The sequence below is a fragment of the Cheilinus undulatus genome, linkage group 2, assembly GCF_018320785.1.
Source record: "Cheilinus undulatus linkage group 2, ASM1832078v1, whole genome shotgun sequence".
NCBI lineage: Eukaryota > Metazoa > Chordata > Actinopteri > Labriformes > Labridae > Cheilinus > Cheilinus undulatus.
In genome coordinates this window covers 8,351,085-8,367,742 of record NC_054866.1, presented here as the reverse complement: position 1 = coordinate 8,367,742, position 16,658 = coordinate 8,351,085, and the positions used below count along the sequence as shown (strand labels likewise).

Genomic DNA, 16,658 nt, shown 5'->3' with positions numbered 1-16,658 from the left:
ATTCCCAGTCTTGGCGCTGTTTGGTGCTGCTCTTTCTCTCCATGTCTCCTGTCACTGTTTAGATGTCCTATCTAAATAAAGGCAAAAAACCCAAAGTATAATCTTTACAAAAAATGTGCCAGAATTAACACGGCACAACATTTGAACTTAAACATAGCTGGTGCAGTCCGGTGTTACTCTTTTTGTTGTCTAATTCTGTTAAACAAGTGATAAAGGTCATGACATTTCCATTTTGACTACTAAAGAAAATGCTCATGGTAGAAGGAGGGTAATGTTGTCTGGGACAGAAAATGATATGAAGAGAAAGGAAAACTTTTTTTTACCATGGTCAGATCTCCACGTTGGGGTCTGTGAATCCTTTCTTCCCCTCGTTCACAAGCACCGGTTTCTCCGTTCTCGTGTGCCAAACAAGTATCTAGTGAGAAAAGGGAACATAAATGACAGCAACATTAGTAACATGCTGTTCCCTTAATGCACTCATTCAGTTCACTCTCCTCCTTTCAGCTCCCTCTTTGCCTCATGTTCTTCAAAACAGTCAATTCTGGTTATAGCTCCAACAGGACCCGTCTGCGTGTAAAGAGCTACTTAAGCGTGAACTCAGCATTAGGAGGGAGTGAAGAGGGACCACATGAGTGCGTTATCTTACAAATATGTCACCGCCTGTGCAAAGTCTTCTGCAGACTGGGGATGATGGCTAATTTTAAATGACAGGTGATTCAAAATGTGTTGACACACACTGTGAGCTGTCTTCCTTCGCAGCAGCACTGTAGTTTTTTGCACACGTCTCCTGGGTATGATGGTGCGTTTCTGAGCCTTCAGACTGGGTTCATTTGGCCCCTGAGACCAGACAAACATCCAGGGAAAGGATGGCGAGAGGAAGAGGGGCGGGGAAAGAGAAAAGTGTCAAGCTCATTTTCCCCGCTCCTCTCTGTGTTGGAACTCGTCTCCTTTCATCTCGGTGAGGCAACGGCCATGAATTATGCATCGGGCGTGTTTGAGATGTGCCAGGAGCCCACTTCCTCTTTGCTCAGGTGTAGGGGGGGAGGTTAATAGTCACGCTCGCATCTGAAGTGGTAGATTATAAGGAAGAGAAATGCCCACGCACGGCTCTCCATTTTTTCTTCCTCCTTGCCTCCGTCCTGCCGTCCCTCCCCTCGCTCATCTGTAATCACTGTGACGTCCCAGTTACCCCCCAACTCCAATTCCGCTCTCTCAGCCGTTCCCTGAATCCCCTCTTTTCATTTACCCATGTGAATGGCCGGGAGGGAGCAGGAGAGAAAGCAGGCTGAAAGTGTCTCTCTCCCTGCCTTTGCCCTCTCTTTGTGTTTGTGTTTGTGTGGAGGTGATTGCAGTGTGGATAGTGGCTACAGCTAAAGCCCTCTGGCTGACTTCTCTTTGCCCAGAGAGGCTTAGTGATGTGACCTGGACTGAGAGCTGTGAGTACCACAGGCATGAAGGAGGTCTTTGCTGCTGCTGCTGCTAAAGCCCCTGAGCCTCCTGTGTGCATGTTTGGAAGAGTTCATGTGAGCAGTGAGAGGAAGATAATCAATAATATCAAACTTTCAGCAACAAATAAACACTCATATACCTCTGGCTGTTACATACCATCATGTTTGCATACAGAGAAGTTGAACCAGTTAAAATCAGTGGGTGAGAATATGAAAAACAGAGGACTCATTCTTCAACTTATTCATAGCTTTCAGTCATGTGACCAGTGCAAAGGCCTGGAGGGCAAAAAGAGTTTATGAAAGTGGCAGCTAACATTGACCACTATGTGGAGCTGCAGCCAGGGCTTTTTATTCACCATCTCTTAAAGGTCCAGTGTTTAAAATTTCTAAGCATTTAGTAGGTTACACTCTGTAAAAATGGAACGAGTATGTTTAAATTAGTTTTTAATTATCTGTATAACAGCACAGTAGTAAAAATGTATCTTAACTAGGGCTGTCAGTGTTAATGCATTCATATTGGTGAGATTCAGGTCCATAAATCTGAAATCTGTTTTCCCTTTGACATTAATGGATTTTTTTTGTAAAAAAAAAAAAAAAAAAAAAAGCCATATTATATTGACCATGATTGATTCATCAAATCAATAAAGGGATAAAACATCCAAAGGGGTGAATAGTTTTAGTGGCAGTTCTGTCTTGTCTAAGCTTTGACATGAAAATTTTTATATGTTTATTTTTTCATTTTTGCACTGTTAGTATGTAGCAAGAAGAGTTTATTAAAGTTAAACTTTTATAGGCCTGATGCCAGAAAATAAAACAGAAAAAACTGAGACATCTTTACTGGAAATATAGTGAATAATTGTGAACAGAGATTAAAAAAATGGGTGAAAGAGGCAAAATGGGTAACAAGTTGCAAAAATGGGCAAAAGGCAGCAAAAAGCGGCATAATTGGGCTCAAAGAGACAAAAAATTGGCTAAAAGTGGCAAAAAGTAGTTTGAGAAGTGGTAAAAAATGGGAGAAAAAAAAGACAAAAATGCAGCAACAACTTGCAAAGTAGAGAAAAGGTTACAAAAAAGCAGCTTAAGTAGGAAGAAGTTGTTAGTGAAGTTTATTTCGAACGTGTAAAAGCAAAACAATAAAAAATGGTCATATACCTTCAGAAGACACAGACTTTGGAGAGAGTTGAAACAAAACAATTACAAGACCACTTAATGATCAAGAGAACATGTCTGAAAAGGAGCAGGAAGAAGTACAAACTCATTTACCGTATTTTCCGGACTTTAAGTCGCACTTTTTTTTCATAGTTTGGCTGCTCCTGCAACTTATAGTCAGGTGCGATGATTTAACATGTTTTTTAATGTTAATTCATACTGACTGACATGAACCAAGGAGTAAACATTACCATCTACAGCTGTGAGAGGGCGCTCTAGGCATGTGACAACTATATGCTGCTCCTGCAACACAGAGGATGAAGAATTCGGTGGATTCAGTGGTGTGGAATGAGATCGGGAGCTTGGTGAACTTGCTTACCGGTAACTAGCTTGTTGGACTCGCTGGCTTGTTGTGTTAATTTAGCCTATTCAGCCTCCCAGGTATGTTCTGTACGCTATTGTGTAGCTGAATAACTGTCAATGTGTTACGTAAACATACCGGACACCTATTCAGCCTGTTGTTCTGTGTGCTATTGTGTAGTTGAATAACTTGCCTTTCCAGATTAAATGTCTGTTCTTGGTCTTGGATTTTGTGAAATAAATTTCCTAATAAATTAAACTTATAGTCCAGTGTGACTTATAGATTTTTTTTTCCTCTTCATGATGCATTTTTGACTGATGCGACTTAATCCTACCCCTGTATAAAGATGCTGCAGGAATGGGCAAAATGGTAAAAAGTGGTTTATTAAGTATAGAAAGGAGTAAAAATGTTAAATAGGGGATATGAGTGGCAAAAAGCAAAGAAACAGTGGCAAAAATATTGGGTAGAGAGCAGCCAAAAGTGGCAAAAGTAGAAAAAGTGGCAAAAAAAATACCATACACTGGCAATAAAGTGGCTTAAAAAATTGGCACAAATGGGTAAAAGTGGCAGAAAGATATGGCAATAATGGGTGGAAAAGGTGGTGAAAGTGGTTGAAAAGTATCACAAAAAATCATTCCAACATCAGAACCCAATAATTGTTTGACACACTTTTCAGCTCCATAATGACGTAACTGTTAGTTAGGATGCTAGCACCAATGCTACTGATCCAACACTCATTGACATCAGCAATAAATGACTGGGGGGGGGGGCATTCTCTGGGTTTTTCAGGGGCCCATGTCAAAGTATTTCCAGCTTAAGCTGCTTAACATAACTCAAAGTAAAAAAGAGACAGAAATTACCTTCGTGCAATTGGCTGCTTTAGGCTCCAGGTCGTTGAGTGTGACAAGTTCTCTGAGCAAGCTGCTCTCCTGGTAGCCTCCTTTTACCCCACGGAGTTTAAAATAGGCTTGTGGCTTGAAGAGGATGAGCCTCAAGTTGATAGCAAAGCCGGCCATGTCGATGGCAAAGGGCCGATGGGGATCGAACACCGTCTTCCAGCCGTAAACCTTTCCGGCTGCGTTGACCTTGGGGGACTCGTAGCGCAAGCCACCCACAAAGGCCACAGGCCACACTGAAACTTTTCGTGTGGACCTCATCTAGCAAGAGGAGAGAAATGGAGGAGAGAAAGAGCAAATTAGCCAACTGAATACACGTACATGACAGAGAGACACAGTTCTGAAGCATTAGCTGTCATCTTGACAGCAGAGCATGGACGCAGGGCTGTTAGAGCTGCTGCTATTATTCATTCTGAAAGATGGAGAATATTGACCAAGCTATTATGGTATGAGCAGCTGATACACAAAGATAAAGGCACATCACACACATTGTGCAACAGCTGCCAAACAATAAGTCAATTACACACGAGCACGGTTAATGTGGACCGATCAGAGAGGATCTGAAGGATCCAGGTGATTAAAGCATGTGGCTCTGGTCTCCAGTTGGCTGTAGTTATTCTCTACTGAAGAGCACTGCCACCCTCCTCTCTTTTGTCCTTTAATCTCCCAGCATCAAACGATGTTGCCGCCCTTTTCTGCATCTGTGAGTCTTTGCTGTTCCAGGTCGAGGTGCTGCAGTCTTAAAAGGTATGTTTTTACAGCAAGGGGAGAGCACGGATTAGCAACAGCAGACTCATTTAATCAAACTCAGTGCAGCAGAAATAATCATACAGCTGCCTCTCTGGGGGGAGGGCGATGTAAAATAAAGTACAGCGTCTAGATTAAGATGTGTTAGAGGGCTTGCACACATAGTGAAAATGTCTATATCCATATAGAAGTATCTCATACATATGGTCTGCTGTGTTAAAGCGCTGTGTGATCTGAGGGGCTGCTGTGTGGTCAGTTCAGGGGATCAGAGAGTTGAAGGGTGTAAACAGCATGAGGCTGGTGAGGACTTATGGGAATCGGCTGATTTAAGCTTTAGGGGAAGTGACTGTGCCGGGCGCCCTGATAAGATTTGGCAGGAGGTTTGGACTTAATGAGGTCTGGGTGTTCATGGTGGAACAGTTTGAGTTCGTATGTCCATATTAGTTTGCAGCTTTAATTGTATGCAATGTTTTATTCTCTCTTAACATTATTTCCTCTCCCTCACAGGCGCTTTGGCAGCAGTATTCTGTTTTTCCTCATGTTTTCCTGTACCAACACGTTGTCTTTGTCAATCAAGAATGCCGTATGATACTGAAGAGCTCAGTTATAAACCTTTCTCAAGGGTTTTTGTGTACCTTTCATGAAACAATGCTACTACCACTAACCTCTCCTGTCTGCTACCTTCATGAGTGTGCATTCAGTCAGAATGAAAAAGAATCATTCATCTAGCTCTCTATCAGGAGGCTCATCCTTTTCAAATCCCCACTATACTCACTGATCACTTCATTAGGCACACCTGTCCACCTGCTTATTAACACAAATATCTGATCAGCCAATTGCATGGCAGCAACCAATGCATTCAGGTACATAGACATGGTTGAGAAGATCTGCTGAAGTCCAAACTGTGCATCAGAATTTGGAATTTGAGTGACTATGAACGTAGCATGCCTGTTGGTGGTCTCTTTACACCAAATTCTGACCCTCTCACTTGAATGTTGCAATTGAAATTGAGACTCACGAGTCCAGACAACATTTTTTCCAATCAACTATTTACTCATTTTTAGAGTTGATTAGAAAGTCAGTGTTGTCCTTGAGGGGCATTTCTGTTGCAACAGAAGTCCACACAAGCTGCACACATCATCAGAACACATAAATACATGCCAGACATAGGGATAAAAGATTTCCCAATATAATCGAAATACATTTTTTCCCCCCAATATTGCAATTGTGATATAATATGCATTTAAATTTGGGTTCTGTATCTTATGTGTTGTTCAACAAACATAAAAATATATATATATATTTTAGAAAAATATATCTTATTGTGATTTTGTTTCATATAGCAAATTTGATATCAATTGCTGTATTGAAGAGGATGATCATTTTTTAAATTTTGAGCATGAAAGCAGGACTTGAATGTTTGCAAAATGTGTAGAGCATTAAAATGAAAGAAATGTATCAAGCTGTAATTTTGACTCATTTCAGGTTAAAGAAATAATGCACTGTCAGCGATTTGAAAATTACATCATGCAACATTGGATTTAATCTTATTTGCAATTAATTTCCCAGCCCAAGTTAGACATTACTCCCATGGATTTCATCATGATAAACAGGTAGGAGCCCATGTAAATTGTAGCCTCAGTTTTCTGTTTTTAGCTGACAGGAGTCAGCTAAATCAGTGTTTCTCAACCATTTTTCCTTGGAGGACCCCTATACCTAAGAAAACAGAGCCCCCTAGGACCATAGAGAGAAGAAAAAGTGATATATTGCTGCTGAAAAACAACATAAATTTTAACTGTTTCACTGATAAAACCCTAAAAAAGGCCTGTGCATGCTCTTCTTATCAAAAGACAATAAACTACTTAATAAATGCTTCATCATGGTTTTAGTCAATATTTGTGAATCTATTTTTGGCAGGCTCAGAACACATAAAGCCTTGTGCCCCCCCTAAGATCTTTGGCGCCCCCTTGGGGGCCCTGGACCCCAGGTTAGGAACCAAAGAGCTAAATCACCCAGTTTGGTCTTCTGCTGCTGTAGCTATTTGTTCAGAATTTTTTTTTAATTAATTTATTTATCTTCTATTTTAACAGGGAGGACCCACTGAGACCTAGGTCTCTTTTCCAGGGGTGCCCTGCAGTTACACAGAAACAGAACAAATGAAAACAATAAACACAGCAATAACAATAACCAAACCCTAGGGATGGTTGTGTTATTATCATACTAGATCAGTGCATAGACCAGCAGCCATGGAACATAATAAATCATCTAACTTAACTTTAGTCACCACTCTGATGCTCCGTTAAAAATTCAGCAGATATTCTTGACCATGTCTACACGCCTAAATCCACCGCTGGTGCCAGTTGATTGGTTCCTAGGGATGCGTGACGTCACCGTCATGATATCCCTATCAGCAGATATTAGCTTAAAAAGTAAATGATCAGTATGGGTAGATATCAACAATTTCTCAGAATATTAAAAAATCATATCAGCTGTGAATATTAGCCATAAATGTAGGATTAAATGTGGGAAGTTTTAGGCAAAAGCAACAGACCTACATCAGCTGCAGTCTTTCTTAGTTCTTGATTCCTGAGGACTGAAGTTTAAGGTCTGAACTACATTTTTATATTGGTATTGATATTCATGTCAAGTGTGGGATGCCAGTTCGGCATGTCAACACATCAACCTTGGTCCTGTACTGCTCTGGCCTCCTGATGGCCATCCTCCAAGCCTGCACCAGGCCCAAGCCCCATCTCCCCGGCATCAACTGACATCTCCACCAGCCCAGCGAGTCCCGGGCACCGAGTATGTGGTGAGTTCGAACAGGCCTGGGAAAGTGTGCAAGGTGCCCAAAAAAGCACAGCTGCCTTTCCTGTATCAGGCAGCTGACCCTTCCCATCCCCACCCTCCATGCTCGTCCGCATGCTCAGAATGCCACACTGTTTTGCATAGCAAACCCATCGCCCAGTGCACGATTCCAAGTCTGCGGTTGATGGATTACACTGAAAAGGTGGGTGAATTGATCTGCAACTGCCACACTCTCACCATTCTATTTCTTTCAAAATAACACAGCTTAAAAATCAAATATTTGATATAAGTACACCTAAAACAGGCTTAGCTTAATTTTTGAACACATTTTTACTAGATATGATATTCTACATTCCTCATATCCCAGTTTAAGTCGTCCTTAGAGCAACAAGGACAAAATGCTGCTTCTTTTGTAGAGACCTCCTGCAGTGTAGACCACATCCTCAACCCTATCTACACAGGAGTCACTACCTTCCCTCTGTTTCAGACGTTGAAGTATTTCATATTGTGTTCTGTAGCTGCGGTCATCTCCTGCTCTCTATCTGCTGTCACTTTCTCCTTCTCCTCCATTCTTTTTCTATCTTCCTCTCTCCATCCCCCCTTCTCTCCTCTTACTCCAGGCCCTGTCTTTGGCCCATAAATAGGCCTGTTGGAAGTGATGGAGGGCCTCTAAGGGAGACTGAGCACTTTGGCTGATTCCCTGAGAAAGGTAATGACAGGCCCCGTCAATACCCGGCGCTCCATTTACTACAGACCCCGTCTGCACCACTAACAAGACTGGAGGCTAATACTCAGAAGACCTAGACCGTGTCCGCTCAGGTAATTCAAGTGATGTCAAGATGGATGGCCCGCAATGTTCTGATTACACGCCCAAACTTCTCTCTACAAGCTCCAAATCCCTGGAGCTCTGGTTGTTAAGAGCTAAAAACGAATGCTTCAAGTGTTGGAGATTTTGTTGTTCGAACTCACTTTTAAAAATCTCTGAAGATGCAACTCAGAGGATGAATTTGGCCAATCCTGTGCAGATATGACACATTTTGAGGATACAGGAGACGTAAAGAATTGTATTTCCACACCATGTTTAAATCCAACTTCGATTGACAGGCTATGATCCCATTCAGTGAGGAATCACTGAAATACAAAATGATCTGGTTTGATTTGGATTGATTTGATCTGGTGTAACCTGATATGGAATTGAAATGAGTTTTTGCTTGAACAAAAGAGGGGAAACAAGAAAATTTCAAAATAGGCCAAGTATCTTTGAGTTTATCTATAAGAGACAAAATCCCAGACCTCCGACGATATTACTTTGTAGAAATCTGGGGATGAATAAAGTCTCAGAACAAGGCTGCAAGGCTGTGTTTGATGCCACCCACAAAACTTCATGTTGATTCATGTAGATATAGAGATGGAGATCATTGGACTTGTTGATGTTGATACTCCTCATGGATCTGAGTCCTTATCGGTATACTACTATTAAAACATTTCTGTTGTTTGGTGGAAAAACAGCTCCACAATTCATTCTAATCAGCTGTGGTATAAGCTGAGTGGCTGGAGTTGAAAAGGTCATGACTACATAAGTAATATCTCTTTTTCACTGTTTAAAGCAGTGGTTCTCAAACTTTTCAGCCCATGACCCCCAAAATAAAGGGGCCAGAGACCGGGGACCCTGACTGAATACATATTCAGACAAGGCCACCCAAAAGAGGGGATAAAGGGGGGAGCTTTCTGGGATCTAGCCAAACTGGGGGCCCATAGAGGTCGGCAAAATCATGAACCCTTGTAAAGTAAAGCTGTGATATCCATATTTCACATTTAACAAGAATAATAACCACTCTTATCAAAGCCACAAATATCACAAATATCTTATAGTATGATTATATTTATATTTATAGTATTATCTCAAAGTTGTTGCTATGCAACCAGAGCAGTTGGCAGCAAGAACAATGCACTCCTGAGTTATATCTTGGACTTGTAGTATTATTTCACAATTAAGTTGACAACATATGTTGAAACCTGTGAAAGCAAAGAAGATGGATGGTCCAGGACACCTTTGAGAGAAAGAATGGGAAATTTCCATCAAGAAAACCCCCAAAAAGGTGAAAAGAAGACCTCAGTCTCAACTACAACTCCTGGCTGGCTTAAAAGCTAACTATAACTGCCAGTAACTGCCTGATCAACAGGAGACTACTGAATGCTACCTACTGAGGCAGCATGGGGCAGCGCGTATGAACGCAGCAGCCCAGTGCTCCATCACTAGCAGCAGAACAAATCCCTTCACTCATACCAGAACTGACAGTGTGCCCATGGAGTTTATATCTCTCCTGATGGAGATTATCCAGAGAACAGGGTGCTCGGAGACTGACAGGAGGAGGACGTGGAGCAGCACAACACCTACAGCCAGTGGGGAGGAGGAAGAGACGGCAATGTGCGAGAAGGTGAAAGCGGGGCAAACAAGCCTGGCTGCAGGCTAGGCTAAGAGCAGCCCCACACAAACCTGTTGTACCAAGCTTCTTTCTCCTTGATGTCCGCAGGATGGACAACGTGAGGCTTTACTTTTTAAACCACTGTTTGGATGGCTGTGTTTGCTGCTACAGAGGAGACTGCCAAACGTAGTTTTGTTGTGTTTTAAAAATGCAATGACAATAAATGACTATCTTATCTTACTCATTTGTGATGTAGTATTTAGCCTCCTTAAAAATATAAACCCATTTTCTTTAAAAACTAATTAAAGTGGTAATTGCTAAAATGGGTTAAAAAATGTAAAAATTGGTGGAAAAGGTGGTGAAATTGGATTTTAAAAGTAGCACTTAGGAATGGTAAACATTTGTTAAAATTGGCAAAAAATAAGCAAAGAATGGCAAAAATGGGTTAAAGTGGCAGAACAGGCTCACAAAGTAGTAAAGGGGGTTTAAAAAGTGGCAGAAATGGATTTAAAGTGGCAAAAATGGGTGGAAAATTGGTGAAATTGAATTCAAAAGTGGGCTAAAGTGGTGAAAAGAGGCAAATATGGCTTAACTTTGGCACAAAAATTCTGTTGTGTGTTTTGTTCTGCCAGAAATGGGCAGAACTGGCAAAAAATGGACATCAAAAGTAGTAAAAAGGGTTTAATAGTGGCAAAACCTGGTCAACAGAAGCTAAAACAGGAAAAATTTGACAAAAAAAAATCAGATTTAAGTGCCAAAAATGTGTCTGCATTGACAACACTTCGTGGGAAAAAGTGATAATAATGGGTTATATTTAGGCAAAGTTGGTGTAAAGTGGCAAAAATGGATCCAAATTACGTAAAAATCGATGAAATGTGGAAAATACTAGTGGCAAAATAGGGTGGGACAAGTGGTTAAAAAGTGGCACAAATAGATATTTTCATTATTAGAACCCCATGACAGTTTGAAATACTTTTCAGCTCCAAAATAAGGAAACAGTTATTCAGAACAGTTATTCAGAATGCTAGCATTAATGTTACTGATAAAACAGACATGCATTTATAGCAGGGTACCTAATCTTAAAAGCCTAATTGAGCTGACTGACTCTCATTCTGCTGATTTAGACATCTATTTCAATGTTGGATATACTTTTAATAACAGGACTTGCTACAATGTTTTAAGGACTTTTCACAGCCAAACAGAGCAGATGGGGAGGATAACTGTGCAGCAGCAGCAGCTAAAGTCAGTGTTAAGGATGCATGGTACTCCAAGCAGCAGCCATTTTTCAATCTGAAAGGTCAAGGTACTGCATTTTGGTTCAATTTGATGCACATGCCCCCCTGTTTTTGCACCAGAGATATGATGAAATAGAACTGATTGCAGTATCATAAGCAAAGACATGCCCTAGACATGAGTTTGGTAAAAAAGAAATAAAATGAAGTGAACTTTGGGGCCAAGTGTACTCATATCTGGACCCAGGTCCTTAATGTGAAACCACCTAAAGCTGACTTTGCTGCAGAAAGGCAGGAATTTAGTGTGACTGTACTCTAAAAGGGATCTGCATTTTTAAAAAAAGGCACATAGGAGTGAAAGTGTTTTGAAGAGGACATATTATGCAAAAAACAATTTTTCAGGCTTTTCTAACACAAATATGTGCCCCTGGCCTGTCCACAATCCCCTCAAGTACCAGAAAAATCCATTCCTCTCCCCCTCTCTTTCTCCACCTTTCAGTGTGCTGAAACAAGCCATTCTCAGATTTTACATCTAGTGACCTCACCAGGAGCGTAAACACCCGCCCCCAGGTTTGGTTGGCCCTCCCCACTTGGAGGAAAGTTCCGCCCTCCTCTATTGATCCTTTCAGCTGCCAGCTGAGATGCTGGATAACTCAGTGGGTTATCCTGCTGACTATGGTCTGGGAGGTTGATGGTTCAAATGCCAGTCAGGTCCTAAACTTTGGATGAAGCAAATTGTCTGTAGCACCAGGAGTGCTGCATCCATTTCCTGAGAGGGGTGTGGTCAGGGGCGGAGTCAGACAGCTAATTACCATTAAAAGCCACAGACACAGAAATGGCTCATTCTTGAGAGGGCTAAAATAGAGGGGGTTTTAGACGTGCAAAAATCCTATACTGGAGTGTTTTTTCAGCAACAAACTCCACAGGCATGTTTTGGGGACCTCTGAGACCAATATAAACTTGTCTTAAAAGGGTAAAATATGTCTCCTTTAAATCAAACAGCCATGTACTACACCAGAAATCCTAAAGCACTGTTTTGCAACAGTCCACATTTTCTAACCTATATTGTAATATATCTCACAGGAAATGTGCACTAACAGAACTGCATGTGTTATGCTGCCAGGGGCTCACTGATGTTTGGCTTTCCTGATCAATCCCAATCTCTCCTCACCTCTCCAGCTGAATGGCTGCTGAGCTTTCAAGTTTCCTAAACACGGTAAACTGGCTCGCCTTTGTGTTTTTGCGGGGAATTGTGAAATCTCTCAGGCCACCTGAACTACCCACCGTGTGCTCTGTGCATGGTTTGTTTTGCTGGAACTTCAGTTTACATCGGTGGTGCAGCTTTGAAGGTGGATTGAGCTTGAGAATAGAGAAACATGTGGTGTGGAGTTGGCAGCAGAACTGGTGAGTTCCTCTGAGTACCAAACTGCAGGGTGAGGATTGCAAACGCTTAGGCATCAGATGAAAGGGTTTATGCTTCAAGCTGGAAACGCTACATAGGTGTCATACAAGTATGAGGTGACTGGGTTTAGATAGAAAGTGGTCAGAACTTCTGATTGTGAATGCAGTTACACTGACATGACCATGAGCATAACAGATCTGTGTGTTCATGGTAGCCATGTTTTCTCTTATCCTGACTAACCAAATGTCTACACACAGCGCTGCATTCAGGAGGATTTATTAAGACCAAATAGGGCCTCATTCACCAATATCTTCTTTAGATTGCTCTTAAATTTGAAAATTTCTTAGAGAAACCTACGTGGGATTCATGACACATTCTAAAACTACTGAATCGTTCCAGTCTTTGTTAAGTTGATAAATGCCCAGTGCTTGCAAGCTAGAGGCATATGCAAATTCAGCCTAATTAGCATAGATAAATGCCCTTCTTATGCTAACATAAGGACATGAGACTGCAGGGCAGTGTGCAGACACAGAAGCCACACAGGAATGAAAGAAGAGGCAAACCAGAATAATATTTTGGTGAAACTGAACAAACAGCAGCTGGATCTTTCGGTACATCAACTGAGGTGTTTGGGGAACACTGCTCGCTACGTGAAAATGTGTTTGAATGGCACAAACAATTTATTGAAGCCAGAGAGGATGTCCACGACCATGAACGTTCTGGGCGCCGAATCGATGCACAATGAAAACTTCTGAAAACATCCAGCAAATTAAACAACTGGAAATGATTGATGACTCAGAATAAGAATGATGGCAGGAACAGTCTCAGAGCCAGGTTGGCAAGTAATGAATGAAAATTTGAACATCATGATGAAACCTGGATCTTCCAATACAATCCTGAGACAAAGAGGTGGTCAATGCATTGGAAAACACCATCGTCACCAAGGATGAAGAAAGCACAACAAAGCAAGTATGAATTCAAGGCCATGTTGATTGTTTTCTTTGACATTAAGGGGATCATTTTGGAGAAGTGGGTTCCAGAAGGGTTAACGATGAATCAACACTATTACAAACAGCTTTAAGAAAAACTGTGAGAAAAATTCTAAGAAAAAGAACATTTTTCATCAAAGCAGCTCACACTGAGCTCTATGTAAAGCAGTTTCTGGCCCCAAACCAATAACAGTCATTGATCACCCTCCCGATACACCAGATCTAGCATTGTGTGACTTTTTCCTTTTTCCTCAGATCACATCTGCGCTCAAAGGGTTTGAGACTGTGTCAGAAGTTAAGAAAGAATGACAGAGGTTCTGAAGAAGACCTGCTGCACTGCTTTGATCAGTGAATGCAGTGGTGTGTTAATGCAGGACAGGAAGGAGATTGAAGGGGAAAGATTTTGAAAAATGTTTACGGTATCCTCAATAAAACTGTATTACAGCATTAGTCTCACTTTTCAATAGCCATACCTTGTATTTTTCCATATTATTTCATTATATAAAACAGTTAAACTGATAAAGTTATTATGTCAATCTCAATCTATAACATTTGGAAGTTCATAATTACAACATTAAACATTTTATCATCTCATACCAACACCCAAATGTTGGAAATAATACTCTGGAGTCTCCTTAGATCCTACTATTAGCTAAGAAAATTTTGGTGAATATCATTACCTTCTTAAAAACTGTGTAAGAAGGTCTTAAGAACAAATTTCTTCTCAATAATGATTGGATAACTTGGCCCATCATTCCCCAATTTCAATTCAAAATGCATGATTTTAAGATTTTTTCATAAATTGGTGCTATTGGTCACCCTTTACATCTGTCAGTGGGTTTTACAAACTGTTAACCAATAAATCGTGTCAAAAAGATGTTGACTATGAGCATTGAGTGTCAAATTATTTGAAAAATGAAGCCTAGTGTTAGTTCATACGCCCAGCCACGATCAGCTGATGGCCAGATGATCCCACTTACCACCTCTTAGCTCCCACAGCCAATCACAGCTCTTTCTCTCAACACAGCGGTCCGTTTTTATATGACGTGCTTCTCACTTATCCCTGTTTGCATTAATACTGATGCACCACACTGCTGCTGCTGGGAACACTTCCCTCCTCCACCCCAGCCTCCTCCTTAATAGCATACATCGTTGTTCAGATTCATGCTACTATGTAATAACTGCTTCTGAACCAACCTGATTTCATTCAGTACACATTGTCATAATGTATCTATCCATATGGGGGTTTCTAGCCATGTGCCCCCTGGAAAGTCAAAGCATGCTGCTTGACTCACCCAGGGAGCGAGCCCTGAACCAAGTAAAACTGTACATTTTGCAATAACATCGTGTTCCTAACTGAAATACATTGTTTCTTTCATTTCTTGAAAAGAGGTGATTTTGGAGATAAGAGTAGGCCTGACACCACTAATGAGGTGTTGTACACCAGCTCTGACCTCCTCAAACAGCTCCAGACTGTACGTGTTGTCATCATCAGCAAAGTAGACGATCCCGGCCTGGCTGCTGTTGGCGTTGAACGTCTCCCTCAGCCACCGTAGGGCCAGATTCCTCTGCATAGTCCCCCTGGGGATTCTGGGATCTCGGGTGTCACCCCGCAGCTTATAGTTCCTGGGTGTCTCTACATTGAGGTGGGTGTAGTTAAGCCCGGTTTCTCGGAGCAGTCGCGTCACGAGAGGCGTTCTCCTTTGGGAGTCCTCCACCAGGATCCAGTGAAGGTTTGGAACGTGGAGGAAAGTGTTAGCCAGCCGTGTCAGCTCCGCCTTCTGCACCGGCCGGCTGTATGTAGGGGTGATGATGTGGATGGTGGGCAGCACATCAGACCAGGGTGGAGGCCGTGTGTACACATACTCTGTCCTCACCACCTCCACTATGTCCTTTTCTGAAGCACAGTATTCCTTGGAGTCCTGAGCCTGGCCGCCTGCATCCCTCTTCCCCTCCACGCCGTCATCTGCAGATTTGGGGATAAGAAGACATGTAAGGCATTAGTGCAACCTTGGGCTGCCCTTTGTATATTTTTCCTCAGGTGACTTAAACCCAATGGGGGTAAAGTGTACCTGAGAGCCGGTGGTGGCGGACTGCAAGCCTCTCTGGAATGATAAAGATCTCTTTTACTAGGTGGTGACAGGCTGCAAAAAGTGAAAGCAGGCACTGTGAGAGGATAACACAGCTGATGGACAGAGAGACAGCCAGAGCAAAGGCAGAGGAGAGAGGAGCCCTGCTATTCCCTCAGCGTTGCCTTTGGGCTTCTCTTCACACATAAAGAAAAATGTGGCTCCGATAGACATGCCCTCTTTTAATGTTCAGACTCTACCACGGACTCCCTCAGACTTTACCTGCCCTTCTTTATTCCCTTAGCTCACTACCGATGTTTCCCTACCACAAGCACATCTATAGATAGTGGGAAGTCCTTCAGCTCACATTTAAATGAATGAAAACATAAAGCTCTGGACAGCAATTAACAAAGTAACAAGAATTAAAATACAGTTAACCAAAACTGAGACAAGACAATGAAAACTACTTGAAACTTTAATGATATTTTAGCTACATGTTCGTGCAACTTTCATGTTACTGATAGCAGATAATAACACATACAGGAAACATTTTTTTTGTTTTGATTCTCAGGCAGGAAAAATTACACTCTCAAAGCTGAATCAGTGATGTAACACAGGAAACAGCAGCGCTACCAAGAATGGACTGATGAGTCTGCATCACATTTGCTAATAACATCCGACAGGTTTCTCTAAAACTGATCCAACATTAAGCCAAGCTAAAAAAAAAACACAATAGTTTTGGGGTTACTTTATGTTTTGGGGTTACTGTAGGGATTTTGGGGTTACTGTAGGGATTTCTTAAAAAAGAGATACCCCAACATATGTTCTCCCTGCACATTTGTTGAATTTAAAAGTCCAGACAGGAAGCTGGGTGACACTTTTGCAATGCTTTGTCTCAGGCACTGCACATTTAAAAAAGCTTTCATTTACTTTACTACATTGTTTGGGGTTCTTTTAAAGATCCTACTTTATATCTTCTTATAAACACCAAAACAGGTTTTTATTCACCTTCAGACTCTAAAAAGTCAATTTAGATTGACACACGAGTAAAGCATCCTGTTTATTTTAGGTTCTGAATTGTATCGAGTTAATCATGATCAATCAAGGTTCACAGTTAGTGGACTTCTTTTAAAT

At 41.5% G+C, this 16,658-nt stretch overlaps 1 protein-coding gene across 5 annotated transcripts in view; it reads right to left on the bottom strand.

The window, feature by feature from the left end:
• Positions 1-16,658, bottom strand: part of b3gat1a (beta-1,3-glucuronyltransferase 1 (glucuronosyltransferase P) a) — a 199,659-nt gene that overhangs the window by 2,735 nt on the left and 180,266 nt on the right. For 3 of the 5 annotated variants that reach the window (XM_041813679.1, XM_041813689.1, XM_041813697.1), the window contains 4 exons: positions 15,528-15,599; positions 14,910-15,421; positions 3,819-4,115; positions 324-415 (listed from right to left, as the gene is read on the bottom strand). In XM_041813679.1, coding sequence (XP_041669613.1) covers positions 329-415; positions 3,819-4,115; positions 14,910-15,421; positions 15,528-15,599 — 968 coding nt within the window. In that variant the 3' untranslated portion in view covers positions 324-328. The remainder of the gene's footprint in view (positions 1-323; positions 416-3,818; positions 4,116-14,909; positions 15,422-15,527; positions 15,600-16,658) is intronic. The other 2 variants (XM_041813705.1, XM_041813715.1) reach the window with 2 other exon arrangements.